The sequence below is a fragment of the Artemia sp. Qi Xiang Cuo genome, chromosome 4 (genome assembly GCF_049724085.1).
Source record: "Artemia sp. Qi Xiang Cuo chromosome 4, ASM4972408v1, whole genome shotgun sequence".
NCBI classification, from domain to species: domain Eukaryota; kingdom Metazoa; phylum Arthropoda; class Branchiopoda; order Anostraca; family Artemiidae; genus Artemia; species Artemia sp. Qi Xiang Cuo.
Genome location: NC_142797.1, coordinates 50,230,722 through 50,246,512, shown reverse-complemented (window position 1 = coordinate 50,246,512; position 15,791 = coordinate 50,230,722). Strand labels below are relative to the sequence as shown.

At 35.2% G+C, this 15,791-nt stretch overlaps 1 protein-coding gene across 1 annotated transcript; it reads left to right on the top strand.

Moving 5' to 3' along the window:
* Nucleotides 1-775: 775 nt before the first annotated feature.
* On the top strand, nt 776-15,791 carry LOC148953199 (uncharacterized). The gene is made up of 4 exons (XM_089087901.1): nt 776-839; nt 3,783-3,898; nt 10,608-10,830; nt 13,226-15,791. The coding sequence occupies exons 1-4, from the start codon at nt 776-778 to the stop codon at nt 13,384-13,386; spliced, it is 564 nt and encodes a 187-aa protein (XP_088944027.1). The 3' UTR covers nt 13,387-15,791.

Genomic DNA, 15,791 nt, shown 5'->3' with positions numbered 1-15,791 from the left:
TATGTAGCGGGCGATCTTCAAAGATGTCACCAGGATTCTCCCTCGAACACTGACCGCTTTTGAGGTAAATATAGCTTAGAAACTGACACGGCTTAGTCCTCTGTATTTTTAAGGATAATCCTAAGTTATCAGTGGGAGATACAAGGTAACGGGGGGGGGGGGTGACCTAACGGTATCCTTTTGCTTTGGTACAGTTTAATTGTTGGCAGCGGGAAAAAAACGCAAACCCTATACAAAAAAGAAAAAGAACTTACTCTGTTTTTCTTTTCTTTTTTGCACAACATTTATGTTGTTTTTTCTTTCTTTTTTCTTGTTATTTTATGTTCTCTTACGTTGATAGAGGCTTCCAGATGTGAAGCTGAAATATTTGGAATTTTATCAGTATATGAAACACAAAATTATCGTTGTGTTTTCATTTCATTTTTTAACGTACACTGTGTGTCCTAATTTTAGATAGTCACAATGCGATTTTAATAATGATTAAGGATTAACCTTTAATCATTTTTAATTGATTCCTAAATAATCTCTGAATAATCATGAGCCGAAAGAGGTAAAACATGTCTATACAAGCGAATTTGGGGAAGGGAAGGGTAAGTTGACGGAGGCACGGGCTCAAGAACCCTCTAATCGTATAGATGGAAATTCCCCGCGTGGCTCTGATTTTCAACAAGGCGTAACGTCCACCATTTGGAACTCATGGGCTTAATGTAATTTTTATTTTGGACTTTTAAAGTGTATTATTAGTCTCAGGTGCCATTTTGGTGGAAATCCAATCATGCAGATTACAAATCATTGTATGACTGATTTCAGCAAAGTGTACTATGTCAGCCATTTAGCAAGTATGTGCTTGAATACCAACTGTTATTGAAACCCTGTACCATCTGGAAAATCTGTAAATTAACAGTTAATCTTAGGACCACTCTCTAAATGATATCTGAATGATCTTGAGTAGAAAATGGTATTGCATGTCTATATATGTGACGTTAGGGTGGAGACATGTTGGAGGATCTGAGGGTTCAAGGGCTCCACTTTTAATCCTCCAATGACTAAAAATCCTTGAATGACTCAGATTTTAATAAGGTTTAACTTGGACCATTTGCTAAATAGGTACAATTAAAATGAAATGAACAAATTTAGAAAACAGGTAAAACGTTTAATAAGATCGGGAACTTAACAAGAAAAAACAAAAAACTTTTTCGTTCAAATAATAATAAAAGTCCGAAGGTTGAAGTCTAATATGATAATTAATGCAACAGAAAACAGGGCAGGGTGACTGCGATTTTAATGTTGAGTTTTAATGTTGCTCCTTACTGTCAGTTGGAAAAGGCCTGCTTTTTAAAATTTAATTTCGGACCATTTTTCAAATCATGCCAGCCAATCCCGACCCCTATCTAAAATTCTCCCTGGAAACTTTCCTCCCCACGGAAAGTCACACTGGAAAATCCCTCCCCCTTCATAAAATTCCCCCTGAAAATTCTGTATAGTTTTTGTGGGGATTATGTTCACCAATAACAAATAGCCTACAGTATGCGAATAGTGGGGAAAATTCTATAATTTACAACCCTTTCCCCCAGGGGTTTTTGGGGTTCATTTCATCCCCAGAGGATAGTTATTAGACCTTTTTGAGTATGCCGGATCAAATGGCTATCTAGAAATTTTTTCAGGTGTTCTTGGGAAACATGGGGTGTGGGAGGGGGTTAGTTGCCCTCTAATCTTTTTGGTCACTTAAAAAGGATTGTCTCTCCCGATCTTACGAAAAAGCCCTCTCCCGATATTCTACAGACTATTGGTTTTTAAACATGCATCCGTGATCTTTCTACTGTCAAAAAATATAGTTCTGCATTTTAGTAGATACGAGCTTGAAACTTCTACAGTAGGGTTCTCTGATATGCTGAATCTAATGGTGTGATTTTCATTAAGTCTTTCTGGTGGTGTTTCCCCCCCTTTTTTGAAAATCAGGCGGATTTTGTCAGGATTGTAGCTTTTGATGGGTAACAGTAAACTTAATGAAGTTGATAAATTTCGAATTGGAATAAAAAGCTTATTCTTTTTATAGATTTTATAGATTTGGTTACTATGGGGCCGTTTTGCTCCTTACCTGCAGTTCGTTACCACGAACAAGCAAGCTTTGCAAGTTTTACCCGTTTATCAGTATTTTTTTTTCATTTTAGTTATAATTGGAAGGACTTTGTGGTCTAAGAAATTATTTATAAAACACGTTCTTGATATATATATTAGTTTCGGCTATCTATATCTAAATATTAGGCAGCTTGTACACGGCAGTCAGCCTCCATTTGTAAAATATGTTGTTATTTGGTTTTGATTTAGAACAGTCATGATGTGGCCTAAAAGATGTTTAACGGTCAACGTCTAATCATTTAGGACCATTCCCTAGATTATTTTCGATCGCGCAGATTAGAAAATTATTTACTCTAATTTCTGTATCCATCATTTTTAAAATGTTGCACTTAAATCGATTGATTTTCGATTTCTTTTTTTGCATAATTAGGGTTAGGTTTGTGATTTGCAGAAAATATATTAGGGGGTAGGGGTAGCTAGAGGGACAAGGGCCCTGGGGCCTCAATTTGGCAAGCTGCGCCGTACAGCTTGAAATTCCTTGCATGACTCTGTTTCAATAAGATGCTATATGTTCACCTTTCCATTAAATACATCTATAAAGCCAGTTTGAACGACCGTTAGCATTGTATGATAGAGCCGGAAATAAGAACATGAAGAATCTTATCTCTTTACTAAGTCATGAATATGATGCTACATTTATTTAATTAGTGTGTAACTACATAGCCTGCTGCAGTCGCAACACACGCAGATAAGCAACCTACTTCGGTAGCCTTGAGACCCTAGCTTCGCTTGTTCTTTAACTGGTTTTTGTTTCTTAATATTATTTTTTTAATTACTTCAGTATTGTACTTTTTTGGGTTTTCCTTTACCGAATTTTGAGTTCAAAATTCAAGCTAATGCATTGTAGTATGTAAAATTTAACATGAGTTTTCACTAAGTAGCAGAAGATGGAAAAACATTAAAATAAGATTTTCTCGAGTCTTATCAAAACAGACACTTCCGCGGGAATTTATTTCAAGGGGGGGGGGGTAGTTACTTATTTGGAAAAACTAATAATATGGAAAGTAAAATATTAAAGAATTTTGGGGGGGTCCATCTCCCCTTCACCCCTGAGTACGTACCCGTTGTCAAATAAAAGAAAATAAAAATTGTATTTTTGTATTGGTTGAAGGTAGCTTGTCTGACACTGTTGTCATTTAAGTAAATAGTACAACCTAAAGAAAACAGACAAATATAGAAATTTTCGTGTTTTATTACTGTTGTCTCAGCTCTCTAACGTAGGATTTTAAAGTTATAGATAAAGGTTGCATTTTTTTTTTCTTTTGTGATGGTTCATTGAAGAGGGTTAGAAAAGTTCAAAATGAACGTTTGTTTCTAGAAAATACAACTTGTATTTGTTGCTGGTTAGTTGATTACATCGAGTAAAACCTTGGTCATCAAAAATTTTGCTTCCGACACTAGAAACTTAGAATTGGTTGAAATATTCTGGATGTCTCAGAGTTGTGCACCTAATCCTGGTTTTGACAGCCTAAGTAACTTGAGGTAGAGTCAGTTTTATATCTCGATTTCTATTCAGTTTTGTAGATGTGATGAACGGAGAAGGTTTAAGAAAGTTATTGATTTTAACTAAAACCCAAAACGGTTAGGTTTGATGTACTGAACTCGCTTTTAAATTAGTAATTTTGTCATAATATCTATTCAAGGCCCAACCTCATTGCCTCTACAACCTGCTTTATTTGACTTCGCATCCCCGGCTGGACAACCTCAGTCTTATCCACTGGAGCCGAAACTTTCGGAGTCCCATCAAAGAAAAGCACCGGTAAGCGATTTCCTTTTTCAGTTGTGTATTAGAGTTTTCATTTACTTTTACTGTCGTAGCGTGCATCGGAAGGGATCGAAAGAGTGAATAATTTTATGATAATTTACTTCAAAATTAGGATTTTATTAATAATGCCAAAGGATTCTTCAACTTAGATAAGATCTTGTTGCTGTAAAATCAAGTAAGTAAGTTTTATTGTGCTAACAGCTCTAGGACCATGGCAATACAAAGCAAAAAGAAAAATTCACTTTTAAACAATTGTCATTACATATACATTATATAACACAAACAAAGAGAAACGCAAATCACAAAAATCTGCTTCTGTGCTCCATTGCCAACCTGAGAAATCGTCCTAAATATTTAATGCTTGCAAAACATTCATCCCTCATTACATTCACAAGCCATGATTGATTATATTATCGCTTTCGGAAGTGGAGTTTTCTGTAACTAAAATTACCCTGCTTTATATGTATTACTTGAGGGAAATAGTCACGAAAAAATCTTACTAAAACCGTAGCAAGTTTTTTTTTATTATTATTATTAACAAATGGGTCACAGAAAAAAAACATAGCATAGAAATCTCCATATAATACTAACAGAAAAAAAACTGGAATCACTGAAATCTCCATATAATACTAACAAAATTAGAACTGTTTACAGTATTAACAATATCAAAATAGGTCCCGACGCATATTAGGGTGTTTGGGACGACCGAAAAAAGGGGACGTTTCAACTACTAATGCACTAATGCGTTTCCTCGGAAAAAAACTCTCTGACTCCTCCTCCCCTCCCCCCCCCCGACTAAACCTAAACCTCCTCCCCAAACCTAACGGTCTTATGTCAATTTTAAATTCTTGGTCAACATGCCTGAGACTCTAGGCAGGCATGCCTTTCCATTCAATTCCGTTGATTTTGAATTGAAATTATCAAGTATTTTGCAGGTTGCATCAAGACATGGCTAATTGTAAACAGAGAAAAGCCAAGACAGATAGTCCAAGTAATTGAGAGGCAGATGGCTAGGGCACGGGTAAATGGCGGGAGTATGCATGACTCTCTTATTGGACACATTTTTGTTTGTTAGTTTTTGGAAAGGCATGCCTGCCTAGAGTCTTAGGCAAGATAATCGACATTCTAACGATAATATATTTTCACAGGGAACTTAAAGGAATCCCCCACTCATACTGTATGATTCATCATGTTCCTCTCACATACCGACACTCACCTCAGTCAACACACGAATCAATTTCTCTTTTAACACCCACAAGCATACACTCACTCCCAAATCAATCACTCAATCCATGTCTACAATATTGGTTAAAACAAATACATCGCAAAGAAGCACGGAATTTCTCAAGGGCCTTCTTACCTTTTATTTCCGCTGGAAGCCTGTTCCAGACTTCAGGACCAATATACCTAATGGAAAATTTAGATCTGGTAGTAATTTTAACCGGTGTTCTAACTAATTCAGCATTTCTAGTTTCATAACCATGTTCCCTTTCTTTATAAAATTCCGAGAAAGATGCAGGTAACAAATTAGAAAAAATTTATGCATAAAAAATTTTACATAAAATTTAACCAAACGGAAAAATAGTAAAATTTTTAATTGGTGATCCCTCGATCTTCTGGGGCAAGTCGATGTTCAAAACTCTTACAGCTTTATTTTGTAACACACTGAGCGGATATAAATGGCTAGTGAACGTTGACGACCAAACTGTAACACAGTACAACAAATGTGGATGAATAAGAGAAAAATATAACATTCTAATAGCCTTTTGGGGGGGAAAAATTTTTCAGCTTCCGGTAGAATTCCAACATTTTTGGCTAATTTGGTACTTATTAATGCGATATGATCTTTAAATTTAGGAATTCATCTATCATGACATCAAGATACTTCACAATACTTGTCCGTTTTATACGTCCATTTTCTAACTCAATTTCTTCAATCCATGGATAGTAATTTGCGCTTCTGCCATATAACATGAACATTGTTTTCTTCTGATAAACAAGCTATTTGTTCACTCGCATCCACCTCTTGATTATCATCATTCCTTGTTTCATACCATTTTTAAATCCGCTTCTGTTTTTGCAGCCAGTGTTTTAAATACTGAATTTGGATAGTTCTTTAAGTACCGTTGTTTTGACATACGTTGAAAATAACTACGAGAACGAAGCTGAAAAAGGGCCAATGACCAAGGAATTAAATACAAGCTGAAAAATTTGGCTCCAACTTCAACAGCTTATCTCACTAAAGCAACAGGAAAAGAAGACAGAAGAGAAACTTACAGAAAAGAAATTACTTTGGATTGTAGGTTCAGTTCTCTGCGACAGGGGCTATTTTTAATTTTTGCTTTTACCGTCACTTCAAAAACCGTTCTAGCCAGAAGCAAGAGCGTGTAATATGAATGGATGATACAGGGGAATATATTTTTAGGGCCCTTCAAATACGCGATTCATCATGCTCAAAATTTGCAATGGAAATAATAAAACTTCATAAAGGATGTCTCAAAAAGAACGCCGGACTAGATTTTACTATAAATTGAACTTATGACCATACACCTCAAACGTTGTTATAGGAGCCGTAAGATTATTCGAATGTTTAGTACTGCTGATGAATTGACGTCATATAATAAGTTGGATGCCTAGCTAAAATTAGAGACTTGCCTGCAGTTAGATCCTTTTCAACCTCTCGTGTGATATTTTTGATTTGCATTGCTGTTTTTAATATTTAATGTTGTCGTAGGAAGTTTCTTTTTTGTGTGTCTTCTTTTTTATTTTGTTGCTTCACTTTATGCAGAAACAATATTGCCAAGAACAACAAATAAAAATAATGGACTTTCCAAATCCCACTTTTTTGCACCCTTTACCTTTCATTTTTTGTCCGAATGCGTTTGAAAACATGAATTTGTATTTGAAGATTTTCATTAACGTCAAGAATAGATTTATAAAAAAAAAACAGGAATTATTGTTGGAAGCTTGTTAGAGTATCTATAATTAAGACGAGAAATAGTCGATACTTATTTTCTGTTTGTGCATACAGTTGGGTTTTCACGCAAAACGAATGTTACGGCGTTTGTCATCAGATATCACCCGTTCTAGTCTCTTCCGTGATGACGATTCACTTATTGTATAGTAATGTCTCAACTTTGTCGTCAAAATACTTTTGTTTTAAAATCTACTATAGGGTGATAAAACTGCTAGGGAGTGTAGTATTTTGAAGTGTCAACGTGCAGGGTGTTTGTTTGTAATTGAAAATTGTTAGGAAAACAGGAAGATTGATCTTACAACCAAGATTAAGAGAGTCTTAGCAGCTGGTAACAACAGTTTTCAAGGATGGTCGGAAACGTGGGGCCTTTGAAAGGTCAAGGAAGATGTGATATACATTTTCAAAAGGAATTGTGTAAGAATAGCGCCTAGGCCTTTAATCAAAGATATTTTGCCGAAAATGGCTTTTTGGTGATCCGTCTGGGGCCAAAAGAAAAGCAGGACGTCCTCCAATGTGATGGGGAGAGCTCATAAGAAAGCATTTAAAGACAGTGATATCCTCATTGGAAAGAGTAAATTGTGAAGATTGGAATAGATTTGAGAGGAGTGGGATTGTGAGCAGCTATGTTTGCCTCAGGCGGCTTATAACTGCGTGTCGTCAGTAGTCTTTTGGTACAAGATTATTAATAATGCAAAATGGATGAAAACCTGAAACAACATATTTGTTTGGAATTTTGATTTAAAACTGGAGACTTAAGAAATTTGTAAAACAGCTTTTGGAGATATATGTCTGACTTGGTCAAGCGTTTTTATCTGGTCTGACTTGTCTGTCTGTTCAAAGATGGCCACAAGTTATTCGAGGATGAACACGGGTCAGGCCAGATTTCCACGTCCAAACCCCATGAAACTAGTGTTGAAGTTCGCGATAGAGTTCACCTGGACGTAGACGTACAACTAGGGGGATGGTTTAAAACTTAATTTAAGCTTACGTATGGTTCAGTCAGTTTCAACTAAGGATTTGAAGATTCGTAGAAAGTGCGCTGAATTCATTCCAAAATCGTTGTCAGACAAAAATAATTTTGTATTCTCGTCTCTTTTCTCGTCCGAGAAAATCATAAGAAGAGTGACTTATCATATAATCACCCGATTCCCTGTTTAAAGCCAAACCTAAGTTTTGATATTTATGTATTTCAAACGCCTCTTTGACTCAGCCCTTGCTGAGCATGTCTATGATCGCCCGCATTATAATATTTTGTTTGACCAGGCTAGCTTAATTTCTCATGGCAAGGGTTTAGCCAAGCAATGCAGAGTTACTCAAAGAATATTAGTCGCTTGTCTAGATTCTAGTTGAGAACATCGTTAGTCGTTAGATTTTGGGTGAGTCGCTGACCTTTTTGATTTGGGTTTATTGTTTTGGTTTTTTTATCTGTTATTTTATTCCGTTATGATAGTTTATTCCGCTCTTTGATTGTTCCAATTTGAGTTTTGTTTCATTTTGATATCCACTTTGTTTGTTTTGTCTTTTTATTTATTTCTCATTCTGGTCTAAATCTTTCCATTTCGGCTCAGAAAGTGTGAACTGGTTTTTTGAAGGCTTTCTTTAATATTGCTGAAGAAACGAAGCAGTTGTCTTCTCGAAATATCCGTTTTTTTTGCATTCAGCAGTTTCTTTGGCCTTATAAAAAACCCCATTTTCGCTTTTCTTCTCTTTTGTTTGTGCTGTCAGACAATTGGAAACAACGCCAACTTGAAGTATCTTAAGAAGTGTCCTGTCCAACCGAAATGGATCCACAATTCATGAATGAGCTAATAGCAGCTTACTAGCCATGGTGTTTTGGGCATGGCCCAGAAACAAAGACTTAACCTCCTCAGTGGTAGAGACCGGATTCACAACGACCGAAGGAAGCGTAACAAAGTTGGACGAATATAAAGACAATTTTGATGTGTTTTTTTTTTCGATTCTATGGTTATCGTGAATCACTAATTTTTCCGTAGGAGCCAAACAATCATCCAGGAACATTATATAACCATTTAAATCATCATAGCCAAACATCCCATTAAGGAAAATAACAGTCCCCATCTGAAGAATCAAGCAAAATCACTTTTTTCCACGGAAGCACTCTTCTTTTCTCCCAAAAGAGTAGTATTTTTTCCTTAAAACAGTAAGATTTCGCAACAACAGAATTACTTTTTGACTTAACTAGTTCAACTAGCTTCCAAATTCTGTGAGAATTTTGTTTTTAAAAATCCGAACCATGTTCTGTATATCAGAGCATATAAAGGATTTTGGTCCAAAATATCATAAATACAGCTTGGAGGAAAAGACATCATAAATGGTAGTTATAAGTTATTGTCCTTTATCATATCTTTGTTTGGACGTGTGATACAATTGTGCTTCAAATCCACCTAAATTTAAAAGACTGTTTCTCCGCGAGATTACAACAACAATTAGTGTTGATGTCTATTAAAAAAAAAAAATCGTTTCATTTCAAATTCTCCGTTTCAGTAATACCAAACCGACGTTACAATAAAAGAAAGCACATATTGTTCTTAAATCTGTGCTTTCTTATCAACAAGACTAGTGTGACTTAGGCGTTAAAACAAAGACATTGAGAAACTGATTAACTATAAACTGATGTCGGTCTCTAGATCCACATAACATTTAAGACGTTGCCTGGCAAATCGCCATAAAAATGGCGAAAAAATAAACTAAGAAAACACAAGTGTTTCTCTGTAACAATTGTATAAATTTTAATTGTTCATATTTAAGGAGCAAATTCTTAAATATTAAGAAGCAAATCTTCGCCTCCACCCCTACGTTTTCGTTAATTAGCATAATTGCACCAAGTGAGCGTTTTAGCGTTTGCGCGAAAACGTTCGGTGGAAATGGCTTGCCCTTTGGAAAGAGAAAAATTCGATCCTTCACCAAAACTATGCACCCGTACATTCTGTTTTCTTGATCCGGGAAATTTTAGTCAAAGTTAGCTTAGCTAAGCTTCTGCACACCCCCCCCCCCCCTATTCCCCTGATTTTTACCCCTGCTGACATGTTTCTTAAATAAAAATTGTCAATGAAAGAGAAGATTTCTGACTGATTTTTATGACATCCAAGCAAATATGGAGAAAGTTTTTCGCACCCTTACAGAAGACAATTTTAGGAATACTTCCAGAATTGGAAAAACCCTTTGGAATTGGCGTGTTCATTCAGAAGGAGATAACGTATAAGGAGATCTAATGCAACAGCCCATAAGTATTATCATTTTTAAACTACATGCCCACTTTTGAAAATTCCTAATCACACTTCGTATAATCGACTTCGAGATACGCGTATCGGTCCAAGAATTACCGGGAAGAGAAAGAGGTTCAAATTTATTGATGCCAGAGAACCTTATATCTCGAACGGTTTTATTCAATTTTATGAATTTTTATCGTTTCCCGGAAAAAAACAAGGCTGAGCCGAGATGTCTCCTGGCCATCAGCAATTAATGCATAGTATAAAAAAAAAGTCGAATGTCTTAAATTATTTTATATCAATGCACCATAGTATATTGATGCAAAAAGCTGGAAAAAAAGAAAGAAAAACAAAGGAACAATATGAATGCAAGCATCTTTCTGTGAATAACCCGTATATTCTATGTAGCCGTATGAGCCTCTGAGAAACGACATTAGGAGACTTGTTTGTGCGTGATTTGATGTTTTTCCTTTATTATCCAATTTTTTTTTTCTAGACAAATAATAATAGTCTCTCATCCACCTGGTCCGACATAGGAGCTGTTAATGTAAATTTAGACAACCTTTCACTAGGAGCCAAGACGAAACCTCCTGGACCGCCTATCGGGGGAATACGAAACAACATGAATTCCATTTCTAGCATCATGTCACCAACTTTTGCTGCTCAACCAATGTTTGGCGGCATGGGCTTACAGCAGCAAAGAATGGCCTGGTCTCAGGGTAAGTTTCAAATGGTATCTTTTTGGCCCTTTTCCTCATTCTCAAGTAATGGGATGGATTCCCTTGAAAGATAGACTATTTCTTTCAGTTGTTTCGAAGCATTTTTCGTCCGTCTCATTTTTAATGTAAAAGTTGTATATCACCCCTCATTAGTAAATGTTTGAAGTTTTTGTGCATTCGTAAAGATTGCTTAATACCGAAGGAAAAAAGTTGCTGAAAAATGAAAGAATAAATTTAAATATTTCTTCGGTACCATAGTACTAAGCTATATAAATAAATAGATGCCTGAGCAGCTAATAATTGGGAATCAGTAAAATGGAAATACTCAGCTTATCTTGAAAAAGAAGAGAAATAAATTATCTGATCCAAGGTCACAGAAGACTGAGGTCGTTCGTCGAAGAACAGTTTTAAGTGAATGGCTTGAATTAGTTTAATGTTTAATGTTATATTCAACTGTTCATGTTGTTTAAGCTATTTATGTTGTGAGTACAGACTTAATATGTGTCACAGGATATAATAGGAAGTGGCATTTGTCAAATTGAGCAGTATTTCTACTGTTTCTTTGCCTATTAGCCTTGTTTGAATTTAAATTTTACACCAAAATAAGAGGCAATAAAAAATGAAATCATTGAGCGTCGAGAGAAATAAACAAGTCGGAAAAGCATCAGAAGGAATACAAACTCTAACAATCCACCTTGTTTCAATGTTCTTTTTTCGTTTTCATTCTTTTTCTTTTTTTTTCTTCTTTTTTTATTTTTATGAAAAATTAGTGATTCCTTTTTTGCTCATGTTTTTGCAGGGAATTAAATTCAAGCAATTTTGGTGACGACAAAGCAAAGGAAAGTCACAATAGGGCTTAATTCAGTAGTTGATACCTCGCACTGCATAGCTTCAAGTGAGCTTAAGCACCTTCTTCCTGTTATATTCGGTGACACATATCAACTTTGTAATCATATCATTACCTAAAAAGTAAAAACTTAAACAGCACGCCAAATTGGACTAGCAGTGAAGCTAATTCAAACGATTGACTGAAATCGTTCATCAAAGAAAGATATTTGTGTTCCTTGTCCACAGATTGGATATTTCATCATTGTTCTCCTTCCAGGTAAGCTGAGCAGAATCATTATATCAACCTACTATTGTTAGTTGAACACCCATCCATTCAGTTAGATAGTATTGTAAAATGTTTCAAAGAATTATTTATGTTTCTTCCTTTGCTTTTCATCAATTTCTCCCTTCCTATTAAGGATGGGCACTTTAGCACCTTCTTCCTTGTATGTTGAACACTCAGAATAGACTTAGAAATTATATTTTGTTTTGCCAAATTTAGTACACAATACCCTATGTGACTTTGTTTCCGTGCTAAGCCTAGTTAAGGCAATTCTTACGAAATTTTTACTTTTGGTTAAAATCAATTTTGCTGATTTTGTCTGCTAACAATGCATCCTGTGAAGTTTGTAATGTAAATGTTTATTAGTCATACAAAAAAAGTTAGCATGGCTTTTAAGGGGCACATAACTCCCCCCTCCCCTTCAGGGGGAGGGGGTCACTTGACAAAAATAAGAATTCCTGAAGAAAAAGAGGTAAATTTTATTTGAAAAGTTTAAATTTAATTGTTATCGTCTGGACTTCCATTCATTATTCATTTTATCAAACCATTGTAGAACATATTATGTACAAAATGTCGCAAATTTCTAATAGAAGAAAAGACACAGTCAAGCATTTATTTGTTTTCAAGCTCAGGGACGGGGGCGGCGACAAAAACTACTCTCGGGTGTTTTATGTACATATACTTCAAATTACTTTGTGTTGTATCTCCTTGATTATCTAAATGCTACGCTTTCTTCATGTCCTTCTCTAATGGCCACTAACTCCTTATGGGGTGGTATTCTATCAATCATGGTTTCACGCTGATCTTAAGCATCACGTTGCAAAACTGTTTCAATATATGTACGTAGCTTGGGTTAACCCCAGGGATGATCAGCCAAGCATTGCTTTGTTTCAGTGGTCCTCAAAGAAAGCCTGTTAAACTCACTGATCAGTATTTTGTGAAAGATACACAAGATTAGGATGTCCTGAAATCATATGGTCAGATAACAATTAGAAAAGGTGGCGATTTTCCTATATGTGCGCTTTTTTATTGGCACCTGACAGTGGTCTCCTGCGATCTGCATTCTAAATGACAGATAACGAAACAGTTCTAAAACTACCTTACCTTTTTTTGGACCTTTCTGCGCAAAATTCAGCACATGCATGAATAAGGTCAACTTTTAGAGTGGCTGTTTGAAAACAAAACCCCAAAACTTAAAAGTACGATGGCTATTACAGCAAATATCTGTTAGTCCATAAACATCTTTCGCAAAACAATAATGGTATTTTCTTCTATTTATTTCAGCATCTGTTCCTATGGGAATGGTTGCCCCTCCGTCGGGAATGCAAGGGGCATTTCAGCCGATGATGGCAACAGCTGTGACCCAGGACCCAATGCAACCCTCGATTCGACCGACAGGAAATAGCTCAAACGCCAACCTTTTCTCGGGTGGTTCTCTTTTATGATTTGTTTGTGATACAATTACTAAATACCGTGTTTAAACTGCATATTTATATCGTATAATTTTTTTTTTAATTGGGAAGTGCATGCAGCTTTTGCAGATAAATTGAATTGTTATGTTTTTAAACTGGTTCCCAATCAACACATTCCCTTTTGTTTTATCGTTTTTTCCTTTATTTTGGTCACTTTTCAAATTTTTTTTTTTTTTGAAAAGCTTCATTCAACTTATCTTGGAAAAAAAACTTTCAAGGTGCTAATTGGAGATGGTGTGAGTATTTAACTGAATGCTTTAATTTCATTTCAATGTATTTGAGTCTTTTTCAAATATTTGAGGTTTTAGATTTGACAGAATATTTGAATAAACAACTAAAAATGTATGATTTTTAAAATCGTAATGTTAATGTTTTAGTTAAGTTTGGCAATATTCTAAGGGAAGTCAAGCTTTTTCTTTTCCTTCTATTTTATGAATATAAAAATATAGTGATAGTTTATATGTGCAATCACATTCGTTAGGTTGTGGTGATGGTTTTTTTTATATAGTTTAACTATTAATGGTATTAAAATATTCGCATTTATTTAGTCCCTTAAGAGCAAGGATCTCCAAAAGTTTCAGATTGTTTGCCAGATTAAGGTTGAAGAAATGGTTGAGATGTCTCAGCAATGCACCTTGAAATCGTGATTAGGCAAAACATCCTTTTTCGAAAATCATAGTTTCCAGAAAAATCACTTAATTCGTTTAGTGATGTGACCTAAGTTGAGATAGGAGGTTTAGTCTTGAGCACTGTTAAATCGTTTTTTTTCGAGGAAAATGTGTTCATTCGCATAGTAATGATAGGATAAGATTTCTTGCAAAAAGCCTACAGGCCATAGCAACACAGAATACAGCCTGCAAACAAGGCTCAGGAACAAAATAGAACTTTAATAGTATCAATAAAAAAAAAGATTTACGTCGAGATGGGGTGTTTTGCCTTGAATATTGTAAAATCCTTGATAAGCTTTCAACAGAAACCATTTCAACAGAAAGTGATAGAGGAAGCCTTCTAGTGTCAAATTCTGTCATTCACGCCAAACCGCTATATCTCAACTTATGGCATTTTTCTGAAGCACGGTTGCTTGCTTCCGCCTTTTTAGATGATGTGGGTTCCGGCTAAATTACAAAAACACTTTTGAAGGCATTTTTGGTCAAAGTTTTGCATTTCGTAAATATATTTCGCTTGTATGCTGTGATTTGGAGATCGTTGCTCATCAGTAATCCCAACTGTTTTGAAGCTGCAATATATTTTTGGAATAATTCCTTTTAATTACTCAATTAACCAAGTATGGGTAAACAGAAAGAAAAATAGATGATGGCACATCATGTGAAATAGGGCTAGTCAGTCACAATCCTCATCTATCCACTTCAAACGTAGAAAAATCGTCTATCAGGGCCAGGTATAGCAAATTTAGGGTATTTTTCTGCTGGCCATTGTAAGCAAAAGTAGTGGTACAACACAGTTTCCAAGTGTTGTGATACAACACTTGGAAATTCGATTTAGGTAATAAGAAAAAAATCAGGGTATGCCTTTTGTTCCCAGTAAGGTAATGCTAAAGATTATTTGAGTTGCACAGTCAGCAGTCGCCTAACAAATTGCATATCCGAAAATTATTCACCGAATTTTGCCAAAATTTTCTCATTGAGTAGTGTGCATATAACGAACATGAAACTTGAAATGAGCAAAATAACCTTAAGTATGGTACTACTTAGAGACTTTTTGCATTGATAAGGGTTATTGCAGTTGATTGGGGTGCTAATCTGATGAGTAACTGTTCTACTAATGTGTTGGCAGAATTTTCTACTGTATCATGATTTTTTAAATTGGATGAACTTTCATGCTACTAACTGAACGAAATAGTTCTTGCTACTAATCTGATGAGTAGCTGTTCTTCTAAGGTTTTAGCAGAAGTTTCAAACTACTATGGTATGATTTTGTAAATTGAATGAATTTTATACTTTCCTTGCGAAAAAAATTATTAAGACGCTACTGTGTATTATTTTCTGAATTATGCAAAGATTTATGCAATAATCAGTTAGATTATATGCGTCGAAAGAATAACCACTCTGAAGCCAAAGCAACTAACTGATCAAACATGCACGGTCGAAATTTTGAAAAAGCGTATTGCTTGTTGGATTTTAATGCGCAAATTCTTTGGTCAGTACAAATATTTTAGATATTTAGTGTTCCAATCTGCATTTGCGCATAGAGGTATGCTTATGTTCATTTCAGTATGAATGCAGTCAAATTCAAGCAACGATTTTAATTAGTATTCAATAGGAAAAAATCTTTTCGTTTTGCCATAAAAAAAACCGCGAATAGGTGTTTTTTGCTGGGCAAAAAACCTGCGAAGCGATATATATATATATATATATATA